General features: G+C 44.5%; 1 protein-coding gene across 1 annotated transcript; it reads right to left on the bottom strand.

Annotated features, from left to right (window-relative positions):
• Positions 1–4,783: 4,783 nt before the first annotated feature.
• Positions 4,784–14,674, bottom strand: LOC124616270 (trypsin alpha-4-like). The gene is made up of 2 exons (XM_047144574.1): positions 14,306–14,674; positions 4,784–5,301 (listed from the first exon to the last, which is right to left on the bottom strand). Exons 1-2 carry the CDS (start codon positions 14,672–14,674, stop codon positions 4,912–4,914), a joined length of 759 nt encoding a protein of 252 aa, XP_047000530.1. The 3' UTR covers positions 4,784–4,911.
• Between the last annotated feature and the right edge of the window lie 2,274 nt (positions 14,675–16,948).

Raw genomic sequence — 16,948 nt, 5'->3', positions numbered from 1 at the left:
GATGCGACCATCATGATGCTGTGAACAGAACCAGGATTCATCCGAAAAAATTACGTTTTGCCATTCGTGCACCCAGGTTCGTCGTTGAGTCCATCGCTGGCGCCCCTGTCTGCGATACAGCGTCAAGGGTAACCGCAGCCATGGTCTCCGAGCTGATAGTCCATGCTGCTGCAAATGTCGTCGAACTGTTCGTACAGATGGCTGTTGTCTTGCAAACGTCCCCATCTGTTGACTCAGGGATCGAGATGTGGCTACACGATCCGTTACAGCAATGCAGATAAGATGCCTGCCATCTCGACTGCTAGTGATACGAGGCTGTTGGGTTCCAGCACGCCGTTCCGTATTAACCTCCTGAACCCACCGATTCCATATTCTGCTAACAGTCATTGGATCTCGACCAACGCGAGCAGAAATGTTGCGATACGATAAACCGCAATCGCGATAGGCTACAATCCGACCTCTATCAAAGTCCAAACGTGATGGTACGCATTTCTCCTCCTTACACAAGGCATCACAACAACGTTTCACCAGGTAACGCCGTTCAACTCCTGTTTGTGTATCAGAAATCGGTTGCAAACTTTCCTCATGTCAGCACGTTGTAGGTGTCGCCACCGGCGCCAACCTTATGTGAATGCTCTGAAAAGCTAATAATTTGCCTATCACAGCATCTTCTTCCTGACGGTTAAATCTCGCTCCTGTAGCATGTCATCATCGTGGTGTAGCAATTTTAATGGCCAGTAGTGTATAAAAACACACTTCATAAAGACTAAATCCACTTGTATATAAAGTAGCTTGAAGTTGTATCTCATACGCATTTAATCTGATTTATAATCCTGAATCACATCAAAGCAAGCTGATGAAACAAAAAAAATTAAATGTGAGTAAACTGAATGTACACGATTGAAATTTATACAATATGTGAAACTGTATACAGTAACGAGAAAGTTGTAAGAGGTCCATGACTAAGGAATTTATTGCTGGTGTAATCGAGCAGATGTAGCTTCGGTGGATTGCTCACGCGCTGCTTGCGATATGTAAGCTACAATAGAATCGCAGACCAGAGAGCTGTGTCGGCAGCAGTTAAAGTAGGAGTAGTAGCTCGCAGACGGGCGATTGGGTCAGGTCGCTCTTAGAGAACAGCTGTCGAGTTGTATAGCTCACAGAAAGCACTTGTGTCCTGTATGGAAATACCAAGGCTGGACGTGGAGAACGATGGCGGTGCCTGAGCGATGTAGTATAAGGTAAAAGCAAAAATTATAATTATTTGTTGCCGCGCGTATATGTAATTTGCAACAACTTATTTTGTACTATAGTTATATCTGAGTCACATGTAAATATTTTCCAATGATAATCTTTCTTATAAAGATAACTTTCGACAGACATTCATCTGAATTTTAAGTTTTTACTAATTTCTCCTATCCATAGTCATGCCAGTTATCGCAAATAAAATCAGTTGTTTTTCATACATAACTAAAACTAGTGGCCCGCATTGCACTGGCCTATGCCAAAAATATTCCTTGTGGGAGATAATATATACGCGTTATACAGCGACGTCGCGGAGGTAAGAATTTTCGGTTCATTCAGAAAGACTTTTCAGGTCCATGACGCAGCATTGCTGACGTCTAGATTTCCCTGATTGGATTCACAGTCAGTTAATCATTGAAAGAATATATATGGGTCACATTTTCATTGAAGGATATGTTATGTTACCTTATGTTAACTGTGGACACAGAAACGACGGAGAGGCTCCGTCCCCGCCTCAGCCGCAGTGGTCCGCAACCCCACGACGACTACCGCAGTCCACTTCATTTTTCGGCCGCCCCACGCGGTGTAAGCGTACGTGGAGAACTTGTTTGCGAAGCAATCGCCGACAAAGTGTAACTGAGGCGGACTAAGGTGCACCAGCCTGCATTCGCCGAGGCAGATAGAAAACCGCCTAGAAACCATCCGCAGGGTGGCCGGCTCACCGGACCTAGACACAAATCCACCGGGCGGATTCGTGCCGGGGACCAGGTACTCCTTCCCGCCCGGAAAGCCGTGCGTTAGACCACAAGGCCAACCGGGCGTGCTTCATTGGAGGTTAGTCAGATTTTTATTGCGAGCTTACGGGAGTTGAACTGTTGGGAGGTTACAAAGTGTATGGCTTGAAGTACTACACATACACTCCTGGAAATGGAAAAAAGAACACATTGACACCGGTGTGTCAGACCCACCATACTTGCTCCGGACACTGCGAGAGGGCTGTACAAGCAATGATCACACGCACGGCACAGCGGACACACCAGGAACCGCGGTGTTGGCCGTCGAATGGCGCTAGCTGCGCAGCATTTGTGCACCGCCGCCGTCACTGTCAGCCAGTTTGCCGTGACATACGGAGCTCCATCGCAGTCTTTAACACTGGTAGCATGCCGCGACAGCGTGGACGTGAACCGTATGTGCTGTTGACGGACTTTGAGCGAGGGCGTATAGTGGGCATGCGGGAGGCCGGGTGGACGTACCGCCGAATTGCTCAACACGTGGGGCGTGAGGTCTCCACAGTACATCGATGTTGTCGCCAGTGGTCGGCGGAAGGTGCACGTGCCCGTCGACCTGGGACCGGACCGCAGCGACGCACGGATGCACGCCAAGACCGTAGGATCCTACGCAGTGCCGTAGGGGACCGCACCGCCACTTCCCAGCAAATTAGGGACACTGTTGCTCCTGGGGTATCGGCGAGGACCAGTCGCAACCGTCTCCATGAAGCTGGGCTACGGTCCCGCACACCGTTAGGCCGTCTTCCGCTCACGCCCCAACATCGTGCAGCCCGCCTCCAGTGGTGTCGCGACAGGCGTGAATGGAGGGACGAATGGAGACGTGTCGTCTTCAGCGATGAGAGTCGCTTCTGCCTTGGTGCCAATGATGGTCGTATGCGTGTTTGGCGCCGTGCAGGTGAGCGCCACAATCAGGACTGCATACGACCGAGGCACACAGGGCCAACACCCGGCATCATGGTGTGGGGAGCGATCTCCTACACTGGCCGTACACCACTGGTGATCGTCGAGGGGACACTGAATAGTGCACGGTACATCCAAACCGTCATCGAATCCATCGTTCTACCATTCCTAGACCGGCAAGGGAACTTGCTGTTCCAACAGGACAATGCACGTCCGCATGTATCCCGTGCCACCCAACGTGCTCTAGAAGGTGTAAGTCAACTACCCTGGCCAGCAAGATCTCCGGTTCTGTCCCCCATTGAGCATGTTTGGGACTGGTCGAAGCGTCGTCTCACGCGGTCTGCACGTCCAGCACGAACGCTGGTCCAACTGAGGCGCCAGGTGGAAATGGCATGGCAAGCCGTTCCACAGGACTACATCCAGCATCTCTACGATCGTCTCCATGGGAGAATAGCAGCCTGCATTGCTGCGAGAGGTGGATATACACTGTACTAGTGCCGACACTGTGCATGCTCTGTTGCCTGTATCTATGTGCCTGTGGTTCTGTCAGTGTGATCATGTGATGTATCTGACCCCAGGAATGTGTCAATAAAGTTTCCCGTTCCTGGGACAATGAATTCACGGTGTTCTTATTTCAATTTCCAGGAGTGTATATCAAATATGAAAATACGTGTCAAAAATGGTTCAAATGGCTCTGAACATTATGGGACTCAACTTCTGAGTTCATTAGTCCCCTAGAACTTAAAACTAGTTGAACCTAACTAACCTAAGGACATGACACAGATCCATTCCCGAGGCAGGATTCGAACCTGCTACCGCAACGGCCTCGCGGTTCCAGACTGCAGCGCCTAGAACCGCACGGCCACTTAGGCTGGCAAATACGTGTCAAAATGAAATATATACAACACATAATTGTCAAATAAAAAGAGAATGTGCCGTAAGTAGAAGAAACCCAAGCTTTCAAGTGACCATGTTCGTGTTATTTTCATACCAATGGCTATGTTCGAAGTAACGAAAATAAAAAGCATGTTTTAGAGAAAAATCATACATTTGTGATGACCCAGACGGAAAAAATTTTAATAAACTTCTCTTGGAGTTTAAAAATAAAGAGTTTTCTCAATCATGTTAATCGGAGGACGACAGTACCATGCGGGTTATGATGTCTTCACTGTGGGAAAACTGATTGGATGAAGCGGCGACCTTACGTATCCAGCGAAGTCATTTTTACAGGTACGCATTGAGTAGGTATCTACCAGCTCTAATACAAGACACACATAGCAACTGCACAATTAACGAACAACGTTAATCGCTTTACAGATGCCTATAATTTACCCAAAACCATTGTAAGCTGAGGTATGTCCAGTTGCTTCCTCGGAATGCAACAGCGAAAAGCTGCGTATACCTTTTCCCACTTGAGACCCATTGCAGTAATATGACGTCGCTGCTTGTGTCGAATCACATTTTGCCACTGTAATTTACTTGCCACCTACTCCCAGAAAGCATTGATCAAAAATACTTTCCAAGTTAAAGATAATATCCGTTATTTGATGCTACTAATCTTTGACACAAACCGTAAAGGCATATTTGATACATGACAGAAGTTTGAGAACCTCTGAGTGTACATGAGGACTGATTATTTTGCAACCTGTTTATTAATGTAGATAGAATGAGAGAACTTGATCAGACGCCATCGGCAACCGTGATCCATATCTTGGAAGTTATTACAGTAATATAATGTTGACGAATTACGTTTTCACACAGCAATTCGCCTGCCACCTACTCCCAGAAAATAATGAGTGAAAATAAAATATATTTCAATTAAGAGATAATATTCTTTATTTGCTGATAATAACGTACGACACACACGATCACGCTAAACTTGGCAGGAGACTGAAATTTAAGAAGCTCTGAGTTTGTATCAAAACTAATTAGGCTGCAACTCGTTTTACATTAATGCAGATAGAATGAGAGAACATGATCAGACTCCTGTGGTACTCCTGATCCAGGAACGGAGGTTGCCGACGTTAGCGTAGACGGCTCCATCGGACTCGCACTGCTCCCTTCCCCACGAGACGATGCCGACCTGAGTGCTGCCACTGACGAGCGGACCGCCTGAGTCTCCGTAGCAGGTGCTCTTGCCGGCCTCGCCGGCGCAGATCATGCGGTCGGTGACGCCAAACCTGGACACGCAGCTGGCGCGGTCGATGACGGTGATGTCAACCTTCATCATCCTGACCGGCGCCGACCCCGTGGTGGCTGTGGCGCCCCAGCCAGTGATGGTGACTGCGAGCCCGCCTGGTGGGTCGTAGCCTTCGGCAGGGAGACCCACGCTCTGTATGAAGCCACCGACGGGGAAAGGAGTGGCTGCCTGCAGGGTAACAAGCAGTTCGTTAATTTCTGATTATGTGCGTAGGGGACATCGGGACACACAATGAGCCAGTTAGCAAATCAATATAGACATACAAGGAACTCTTAATTAAACTTTTAAGACACATTAGATGCAAATATGACTGATTATAGAAACTGAAAATAGTCCCATATTTCGATCGATTATTTATTTCGTCGTAACTAGTTCAGTGTTGTGACCAACGTCAGATGGGATTCAGGTTTCCTTTTGCAAATTTCATATTTTTAGAGCTCAGTTTTGCAACAGGTAAAAATCGAACCGCTACAGAATCACTTTTTTGTATTTCTCTCTTTTCGACTTTCATATTCTTTTTTTCACGAACGCGTAAAGTTGTAAAGTTCTAATTTGGGTTGGACACTGATGTCTGTGGCCCATTGACGTTGTAAAAAATCAATCTTCAAATAAATGCAATCGAAAAATACGCCATTTACGGCACATATTTTAACACATTTCTAACTCACTCATAGAAATCACTGGAGTACTTCCCGTTGGACTAGAATCACGAAATTTGGCAAAAAATAAGAATTCACAGTACAAACGAAGAGAAATATCTCAAAACTGTAAATTTGTAACTATACCGCTCGAAAAACATTTCTGCTAAATTCTAGTCCGACTGTCGTTCTGTCAGTCCCTCTGTTACCTCCTCTTTCTCTCACGGATGGGAGGGTGTATCAAGTCGAGTTTTATGTCATGTCTAAGGCCTGAGGTCTCTTGGCACAGCTTTTAAGTCGATGTACTCATAAGCTACGTCCGTCTATGTCACATTGTTTGATTCACTCATCACAACCTATAGGTATTTTCCGATGCCAAATCATGAGATTTGGCAAGAAACAAGGTTTCACAGTACAACTAAAGGAAAAATCCTAAAACTGTAAATTTGTACGGGGAAAAAAGGTGTTTGTCTTTTCTTATTTGTCTCCGTCTGTTCGTCATTCCGTTAACGCCGCTTTTTATCAGGAAACGGTAGGCGGATCAAGTTGTAATTTATGCCACATACTGAGGTCTACTGTCTCTTGGCCAGATAACAGAATTAACCTTCCAAGTAAGGACAATCAAAAGTTCGAGTCATTTACGTCACGTACTTTGACACTCGCAAAATCTCTCATCCAAACCTATAGGCTACTTACCGTTGGCGTAGAATCATGAAATTTGGCGAGAAGCAAGATTTCAAAGTACAAGTACAGGAAATAATCGGAGAAGTGCTAATTTTTTAATAATAGCACACGAAAAATTATTCTTTTGTCATTTGTTATTCAACTTCAGATTTTAAATTAAAGCATTCATTAGTTCTGCACTCCTTACTTCCAACTGAACTGCCGTTCCGCTGTGACCGAGAGGTTCTAGGCACATCAGTCCGGAACCGTGCCACAGCTACAGTAGCCGGTTCGAATCCCGCCTCATTCATGGATGTGTGTGATGTCCTTAGGTTAGTTAGGTTCAAATAGTTCTAAGTTCTAGGGGACTGATGACCTCAGAAGATAAGTCCCCTAGTGCTCAGAGCCATTTGAAGCAAGTAGTAAGTGTACAACCTTTCACGCATCGTAGACATTTTCGCACCAAGTAACACATAAAAATATCTTTTACTGTTGGCATAAGATGTAAGTTTCCCGTTTTACAACAGTAAGTAGCATTTTTTTTCCCTTTAGACAATAGTACTACAGCGTCACTGTCAACAGCTGATCCTCGTCCTCTGATTTCTCTTTTTAATATTATGCTGACGGCTTGACTGGCATACTGTACTGGTGCTTTCCGTATGGCCGAAAAAAATAGGTTCCATTTTGCAAGGAAAATCGTTGAGTTTTTCGTACTTTCTCATGAAAATCGAACATAATTTTTCGTTCATGAAGAAAAATAGAAGTTTTTAAAGACCAAAAGTTAAAATATTGAGGAAGATTTGCTTTACTTGAGGAACAAACCATTATACTTTAACCCAATGAGGAAGAACAAGGGACGTTGTGATTTCCATTTTTTTTTTTTTTTTCAATCTTCACTGAATACACAGACAAAGCCGGGCACTGAAGCCGACAAGGTTAGAAGAAGAAGACGAAGGATTAAGAAGACGATAAAACTATTGTTACTGACGATGCTGTAACTCTGGCGTCAATAACAAAGAAATACTAATTTCTGTCCCAACAATATGGGAAGTAAAAATAAAGTGCTGATAACAAAAGGATTATCGTAGCGTTGGGGCGAAATAAACGATAGCTGAGCTGGTTATATATGAATAAAGTAACCAGCGTTGTAGTCTTCCAATTTATGAATTTTATTTGTGGGAAAGCTTTATCGTCGTTGATATCTCAACAGTCAATGGTGCTACCAGCTCACATCTTTCACTAAGAGATGATGGGAGCGCGCACGGCCGTCTACAGAAATGTACCTAGAGTGGGCAAGGATATATAATTGCCATTTTTTATGTCCTACAGTCTCAGAAATTATTATTGTTTACTAACAGAAAAACAGAAAAATTTAACTGATTAATACTTCTCAAAGTGTAGGAACAGGAAGAAACTTTAAAAATGCTTATTAAAGTTATGGCGCCAATAAAACTGCTTATAAAACTGCTTACCTCATCATGTTAATCTATTTATGACATTATTTGGATACCTACCATTTTTTAAAGTTGACAGGCGAAACTAAGGATACAATAATACGCGTTTTCAGAGTCATATTTTTTGTTGTTATTAGGTTAAAGGATAGTCTGGGTCAGCACTGAACGAGATTAATGTAGGGTAACCTCACAAAACAATCACGAATCACCCAGTACAATTGAATCTTGATAGTCAGGGATTGAAACAAGGAGATCCATGCCCCCCTACCTATCCCCTCCCCACAGTATTACACGTTATATGCGAAGCCATGCCAATTGGACAGCTGAATTAGCAATTCTAAGGCTGCATTTCGAGCCATGTTGCACTCAATTCAGTTTGAAAACCCATTTCTTCATTTATTGAAGTGTAGATCTTTTCGACATCGATTTTTCTCACTTTCTTCCTCGCCACTAGCCCAAAAAAAACTGGTATTTTCTCACTTTGGCCCATAGATGAAGTACAGTATGATTGCATTCTTTAGAACCTGCTACACTCGCTGCGCAGTTATAAAACTGAATGTGGTATGAGAAAGCTGTTTAAGGGCTGTTTCGTCCCCCGACAAATTGAGACTACTGTTTAGTTTAAGCTGTGCAGCAGGAGGGCAGAGTCTCCTTGTGGATAATGTGGATGGAATTTGGGCAGATATACTTAGCTCAGTTTATTTGAGGCTGGGAACAGGTGGAGGAAATGGTGCAGCGCCATGTTGGAATGGTTCTTTCGTAGGGCTCGATTGTGACTTCATGATGGAGAGACATAGGATAATCATGGGTCTATATTTTCACAATATTTTGTAGATCTCCACGTCTCTCTTTAACGCAGGGCACTGTCGAAATCCGACCGCGCCAAAGAAGAGGCATAATTTCCCGCGAACAGCTTCTGTGATTCCAGAAAGGGTAACTGCCCCTTCATGTGCACGCACCTCCCCTTCATTGCGAACGCCTGTAACTGTGTTGCATGATCACTTCAATTGTTCCCTTTATTCTCTCGTAACGGTTACTGGAATAGTCAATTAGGGTCATAAATTAACTAAAATGGAATTAACTAGGGATAAAATTATGCTGAGGCGATGTAAGTCATGGTATCGTGTTGGGTATCCTTTTGCCCGACATAGTGCAACAACTCGTTGGAAGTCCTTTGCAGAAATACTGAACCATGCTGCCTATATATCCGTCCATAACTGCGGAAGTGTTGGGGATGCAAGATGTTGTGCCCGAACTGACCTCTCGCTTACGTCCCATAAATGATCGATGTTATTCATGTTGGGCGTTGGGTGGCCAAATGATTCGCTCGAACCTTACAGAATGTTCTGCAAACCAATCGAGGAAAGCTGTGGCCTGGTTCATCGTCATACATAAAAATTCCACCGTTGAATGGCTGCGAACTGTCCCTAAGTGGTCGAATATAACAATTTACCTAACTCCAGTTGGACAAGAGGACGCAATCCATTCCATGCAAATAGAGCCCATACTATTATAGACTCACCACCAACTTGTACAATGCCTTTAGACAGCTTGGCCCCATGGATATGTGGAGTCTGCGTCACACTCAAACCATATAAGATCTTACCAACTCAGATCGTAACTCATCTGACCAAGTCGTCTAGTCGTCTAGCGTCCATCCGATGTAGTCAAGAGTGCAGGAGAGGCACTGCAGATGATGTCGTGCTTCTAGCAAAGGCACTTGCTTTAGTCGTCTGCTGTCATAACCCATTAACGCTAAATATCGTGCCCTGCCTAACGCATACGTTTGCGGTATGCGCCACATAAATTTGTATGGTTAGTCCACGCAGGATATTTTGTTGTCTGATAGCGTTCATAACTCAACGCAAACAACGCTGCTCTGCTCTCGGTCGTTAAGTAAAGGCCGTCTTCTACTGCGTTATCCGTAGTGAGAGGTAATGTCTAAATGGTGGTACACTCGACCTACTCTTGACACTGTGAATTTCAGAATATTTAGTTCCATAAAGATTTCCGAAGTTGAATGTCCGACACGTCTAGCTGCAACCACCACTCCGGGTTCAAGGTCTGTTAATTGCCGTCTTCAGTCCATATTACCGTCCGAAAACTTTTCATATGGATCACCTGTCATTGACAGCTTTGCCAATGCACTGCCTTTTTTTTACATTGTGTACACGACACTACCGCCGTCTGCAGAAGTGCATGTCGTTATCCTATGGCTTTTGTCACCAGAGAGTATGTTATCGTTTGGTGAAACATGACACGAACGCAATGAAATGTTTCCAGCACGCCAAAAATCATATACTATATACTACATTATGGAATGGATAAGTACTTTACATAAAATTTACACTTAATTCGATAATCAAGATCTAAAGAGTATGAGATCAACATTTTTTTCAGTGTATTATATGAGTGAGTGACAATACCTGATTAAATTACTGATAATCTTGGTGTAGTGCCACTTGGCGACCCTCTCTAGTTGTCATGAGGATCTTTGGCACCTATAACCGATTGCACTGAAGAGTGCCTGGAACGTCCTGGGTGGGCAACAGGTTGTGAACCTAGGAAACTGCCGGCGGTGGTTAAATTGTGGAGCTAGGGGAAGTGTGTCGTGCTGTTAGTGATCTGAGTCTTGGCCCCGTTGTCTGCAGCACTTTAATGGGTTGCATTTGTACCGGAATCCGGATTATCACCCAGAAATTCATGAATCGTAATTATCTTAGATACTTTCGAGTATTATACGAGCGCAGTGGAACTCCCAGGAAGGGAAAAAGCTATTATGAAGTGATACACGGAATTCCAAGGAATATGAAATTCAAGAGGGACGTTTCATCCATTAGGTTAAGTAACTGGTTTGATCTAGGCTGTATTCGAGAGCGCACCCACTGTGAGACAGGGCACACATGCTGACTGCAGAACTCAAAGGCAGGGACTCTTACTGACAATTAGCTTGGCTCTGGGGCTTGAGTTAGTGAACTTGCTACTACTGTGCGTATTGGGCGTTAATGTTGTATGGCCCAAATAATCGAGGTAGTATATTGACATATGTTTTACTCTGGTGGTTGCAGTATCCTCTAAAACAGTGGTAGCCAGACTGTGTGACGAAAAAATGTTAAGTGTTGTATTTTAAGAAATTTCTTATAGCGGTTAGTGCTTCGTCCTATTATGTTTTATTATATTATCCATACCAGATTTCCTTTAGGATTTTAGAAAGTGATGGTAATCGGACGCTATTCACGTTGTTGTTTAGAATGCATGTTCCTCGCGACATACCATCTGACTTACGGAAGAATTTCATCCAAACAATTCCGATGGCTGAAAAAACTGACAAGTAAGAGAGATATTCCACAATCAGTGTAACAGATCACGCATTCGAGTTGTTAACAAGATCAAAACACAGAAGAATGGAAAAGATAATTGACAATATACCAGGTGACGATTAGTTTATATTTGCTCAACGTGTACATCGAAAAAGCAATGACGGAAAGAAGAGAAAGGTTCAGTAGTCGAATGAAAATTAAAGTTGAAAGGATATCAGTCATACGATTCGATGATGACATTGCTATCCAGAGTGATGGTAAAGAAGAATTACATGATCTGCTGAATGGAATGAACAGTGTAGTGAGTACGAAATATGGAATGAGAGTAACTCGAAGATAGACGAAATTAATGAGAAGTAGCAGATATTATAACAGCAAGAAACTTAATATCGAAATTGATGGTCACGAAACAGATAAACTTAAGGAATTCTGCTACCTAAGCAGTAAAATAACCAATCACAAAGAGAGCAAGGGAGACACCAAAAACAGACTAGCACTGGCTAAAATGGCATTCCTGGCCAAGAGAAGCCTACTAGTATGAAACATAGGCCTTAATTTAAGGAAGCAATTACTGAGAATGAACGTCCGGTGTACAGCATTGTATGGTAGTGAAACATGGACTGTGGGAAAACCGGAACAGAAAAGAATCGAATCATTTACGACGTGGTGCTACAGACGAATGCTAAAAATTAGGTCGACTAACAAGGTACGGAATGAGGCGATTCTCCGTAGAATGTGGGAGAACAGGAAATGCGGAAAAAACTGATATTGAGAAGGGACAGGTTTATAGGACGTATGGTAAGACATGAGGGAATTACTTCCATGGTACTAGAGGGAGCTGTAAAGGGAAAAAACTGTAGAGGAATAAAGAGATTTAAATGCACCCAGCAAATAATTGAGGACGTGCTGCTCTGAGAGGAAGAGGTTGACACAGGAGAGAGGAATTCGTGGCGGGCCGCATAAAACCAGTCGGAAGACTAATGACCCAAAAAAAGTAATCGGACAGAGTGAAACTTTAAGTCATGTTATTGGTAAGTTATTTTATTGGTAAGCTTGTTAAATGTTGACCCTTTATCCAAGAGAGTGTTCTTTTGCGGCTTTGTTAATGTATTCTGAAGAGTTAACTTAGGGTTGTTCCTAGATAATAATATCCCTATCTGAGGCGGGACTGGGAGGAAATTGACAGCCATAGGTGCAATTTAGTTCGATAAGAACTATAGACTTCTGCCTTGGCGAATGCTAATAGCGTTTGTTTTTCAGTTAACGGAAGTCAATTTCTGATGTAATGTTAAACTGAGTGGCGGTGTAGAAAGCAAGTATTCAGATATTGTATCCGAAATATGCACCCTACGACCGCCCCTCACGTCAAAGTATAAGTCACAGCCAAATAAAAACATAACGCTAACGACAATGGGACCACGTATGGTTCACATGGCTCTGAGCACTATGGGACTTAACATCTGAGGTCATCCGTCCCCTAGAACTTAGAACTACTTAAACCTACCTAACCTAAAGACATTACACACATCCAAGCCCGAGGCAGGATTCGAACCTGCGACCGTAGCAGTCGCACGGTTCCGGAGTGAGGCGCCTAGAACCACTCGGCCACCGCGGCCGGCCGGGACCACGTAACAGTTGCATTCAAAAGAAATCACAATACGCATTGATACATATATCACACTGGGAGACGGCACCATCAGGTCCTGCTCCGTAGAAAGCGGTTAGCCGCTGATGGAGCAATACCCACTTTTGCCCTTCCTCGGCTGTCTGAAATTGAGGTGCACCCCTGACTGTCTTCAGGTCACCAAAGATGTTGAAATCACTTGGTGAAAGATCCGAGCTGTACGGAGGAAGTTGCAGCGTTTCCTAACTGAACCTCTGAAACGAAGATTGTGGTGTTTGGGGGAGATCCAATTGCGCGGTCGTCAGCAACCGTAGAGAGTCCCATTTTTTACACAGTCTAATTTTTAAGCAGTCCAATCTAGCCACTATCACCAATAATGGTGATGATTAAATTATGAGGACAACACAAACACCCAGTCCCCTGGGAGAAAAAATTCCGAGCCCGGCCGGGAGTCGAGCCCGGGACCCCGGAAAACATACGCAGCAACGGTAGCGACTGTATCACGTGGTGCAGACATCGCTGAAGCGAACACTTGCCGAATTTTCAGTGTGGAGGTAGGCATTATGGTACAACAGGATGACTACATCTGAAGACCTCTACCGATTGACAGTGTGGGGGCAAGCGTTATCGAACGAAAGGATAAGTGCGTCCGACAGTAACCCTGGGTGTTGTGACCTTATGGTTCACAGCAGCTTCTGCAAAGGGTCTTCGTTGTGGTGCGCATTGACTGGGGTCCCACGTTCGAGGGAATCGACGAGCAGAGTCGCTGCAGTCAGAGAAGAAGGTCGTCATTATCTTACCGGAACCTGTGTCAACAATTTTAGATATCCATGGCGTGGGAATGTGGTATGTTTTAATTTTTAGCTTCACCGTCTGCCCTCTGGCTATCGGAATGCTGTGACAAAGTTGCGCAATAACACCCGCTCCCACACTTCCAATACGTAGGAGGCTACACTTCACCTCTTTGGTCGAGAAACACTACGACATCCTCCGTACAGACAGTATGTGTTAATGGCGACCTGAAGAAATACATGTGTGGACATCGCTTTCAGTTTGACGAGGAAGTGAAAGAGTGTGGCCGTGAATCCGTCAGCAGCTGCCCAGATTCTACGAGACAGGAATTGATCATCTCTCGTCTCCCAGTGAAATAAATGTCTTAACGCGTATGGTGCTTTCTTCTGAATGGAACCATTGCATGGTCCTGATAAGACAGGTGTTCGGTTTTCGTTTGACTGCCCCTCATAGCAACCAGTATTAGTCGTTGTGTCATCTACTTATACAAATAGCCTTGCTCTATTACATGCCATAAGAACTTCGTTTCTTAGCATTTTTTATTAACCAACAGTATGGGTTCACTTGACAAAAGTTACCATGATGCTCTGTAATGACCAGTACCTCTCCCCACTACATTCTGTGGAACAGAGCCGGTACAGTAACTGAATCGGGCAGTGCTAGGAAGTAGATCACACTCACCTGCAGTACCGAGATGTCGTAGTCAATCGTGTTGGGGTCGTAGTTGCCGTGCAGTACGCCGTACGACACGGCGGTCACGACGCCGCCGCTCTCGCGGGTCGTGGTGCCGGCCCTCAGGCTGTACGTTCCGATGTTGGCACCGTAGAGGCAGTGGCCAGCGGTCAGCACCCAGTAGCTGCTGATGGCGGAGCCCCCGCAGGAGTGGTGGCCGTTGATCTGCATGGAGACCATCCACGGGTAGCTAGTTATGTCGGTGCCAGTGCCGCCGATTATCCGGCCGTCCCCTCTGGCCCTGACCCTGACCGGCCGGGGGGCGGCCAGGCCACAAGACACCAGACACAGGACCGCGAGGAGGAGGCGCAACATCATCGCAGCTACTGTGGTCCAGCTTTGCAACATCTTTATATTTGCAGCTACACTCAATTTGTTATCTTTCTTCTTACACACTAGATAAACTACCGGTATTTTCCACTTTCTTATATCTGTCAACAACCACTTCAGATTTCTGACCTGTCTGAATATGTAAAGGATAACAGAATAATCAGGTGGCAGGGTTGAAATTAGTGTATATGTAACTAGTCGATGCCCACTGCACATCATTTTGCTCCTAAAAAACTTCATGTATCATAACCCCACAAATCTGTGTCATCATTTCTTGTCACTGAAGGCTCTTGAAATATTATGAAGGACAGGATGGAATATCCCGATTTAAAATTTCGTGTACATATATGAAACAAGGTAAAGAGCGCTAGCTCATCTCGAATCGACTAAGGTATAGATTAATATAGTAAGTGGAAAACTTTCACTGTCGTTTACGTGAAATAGTTAGGGAAATGATGAAAATATAAATTACGATGATCTTACAGTTTTTCACACATACTCACTCTCCTGTCTGCGCAAGTACCCAATGTTTACTTAACACAGAAGTAAAAATAAACCGAAAAGAATCAATATAACTGACCGCCAAGATCTGAAAACAGTAAAGAAGGGCGTCACTTTAATGGAAAATAGCTGCTATCAACCAAATGATATGCAAAATGGCTTCTCAGTGAACTCATAATCACTAAGCCATATTTACAATGTCGTTTTGAGGGTGGTACACTACCTCATCAAAGATACCTGGGAGCCTGTTAATCGATAGTAATATGGTGTGAGTCCACACTTTGCCTTCATCACGTCGTGTTATGAACATTCCCAATGTCTGAATGTCTGTTCAGGAATAGCCGTCCATTTTTCCTCAAGAGCCGAAGCTGCTATCTGCTACGAATTAAACGTTCTAACTCACATCGAAGGGAGATTCATGGCGTTCAGGTAGTGACTCTGGGCCAACCAGTCTATTTGAAGGATGTTGTAGCACACGAACAGTTGCTCAAAGATGTTGCTGTATGACTGGGTACGTTATTCTCCTAATACACTCATCGTCGGCCGGAGTGGCCGAGCGGTTCTAGGCGCTACAGTTTGGAACCGTGAGGCCGCTACGGTCGCAGGTTCAAAATCCTGCCTCGGGCATGGATATGTGTGATGTCCTTAGGTTGGTTGGGTTTAAGTGGTTCTAAGTTCTAGGGGACTGATGACCTCAGAAGTTAAGTCTCATAGTGCTCACAGCCATTTGAACAATTTTTGAACCCAATCCATGCAACTATCGACAGAGATTTTGATTCTACAGGGTGAAAAGTATTTAAACCGACAAACTCTGGGAGGACGTAGGGGACACCAAAACAAATATTTTTCCCTAATCTCATTTTTTTCCTGTTAGGATTATTTAAACCGGTAGAGGAAGATTTCTCTGGCGGAAAATTAATTAAACCAACAAATACTTATCCACTTTTTATGACCAAGAGACAACACATTAACGCAACCCAATTTCAATTAAAGTATATTTTCAAAAATGTCTCCATTGACACGTAAACAAAGGGTACAACGTCGGATCATGTTCTGTCTGACACGGGGTGTATCCTGAATTGTTCCTGCTGCTGCTACTAGCCGGACAACCAGATCCTCTTCTGATGCAACAGGAGTTGCGTTGATAAGGTTGTGCATTCCTCCCCACACAAAAAAGTCAAGAGGGGACATATCTGCTACGGTCGCAAGTTCGAATCGTGCCTTGGGCATGGATGTGTGTGATGTCCTTAGGTTAGTTAGGTTTAAGTAGTTCTAAGTTCTAGGGGACTGATGACCGCAGATGTTAAGTCCCATAGTGCTCAGAGCCATTTGAACCATCTTTTTGGGACATATCTGGGGATCGAGCAGGCCGTGGTACAGGACCACCTCCGCCAATCCACGTTTCTGGGACCCGTCGGTCCACGAATCGACGCACATGACCACTGAAATGTGCCGGCGCCTCGTCATGTTGGAACCACATGCATTGTCTTGTTGGGAGTGGGACGCCTTCCAGCAATTCTGGCAATGCTCCGGCGAGAAAATTGTAATAGTGCCTGCCATTTAATGGCCTACCTAGCAGATACGGCCCAATTAAACAGTCCCCAACAACACCGACCCACACATTAACGAAGAGCCGCACTTGACGAGTGCTAGTAACTGTGGCATGTGGTTATCCTCACGCCAAACATGCGATTTGTGCATGTTGAAGACTCAATCACGCCCGAATGTTGCTTAACAGGTAAACAACACAGATGATGGAAA

The sequence above is a fragment of the Schistocerca americana genome, chromosome 5 (genome assembly GCF_021461395.2).
Source record: "Schistocerca americana isolate TAMUIC-IGC-003095 chromosome 5, iqSchAmer2.1, whole genome shotgun sequence".
Lineage (NCBI taxonomy): Eukaryota > Metazoa > Arthropoda > Insecta > Orthoptera > Acrididae > Schistocerca > Schistocerca americana.
Note: the sequence above shows the minus strand (reverse complement) of the source record. Positions and strands in the feature narration are given on the sequence as shown.

Bases quoted from the DNA above. Each gene is read 5' to 3' on its own strand.
- LOC124616270 (XM_047144574.1), bottom strand. From the start codon at position 14,674: ATGATGTTGCGCCTCCTCCTCGCGGTCCTGTGTCTGGTGTCTTGTGGC. The intron at 5,302-14,305 runs GTGAGTGTGATC...GTTACCCTGCAG, and splicing joins ACGACATCTCGGTACTGCAG to GCAGCCACTCCTTTCCCCGT.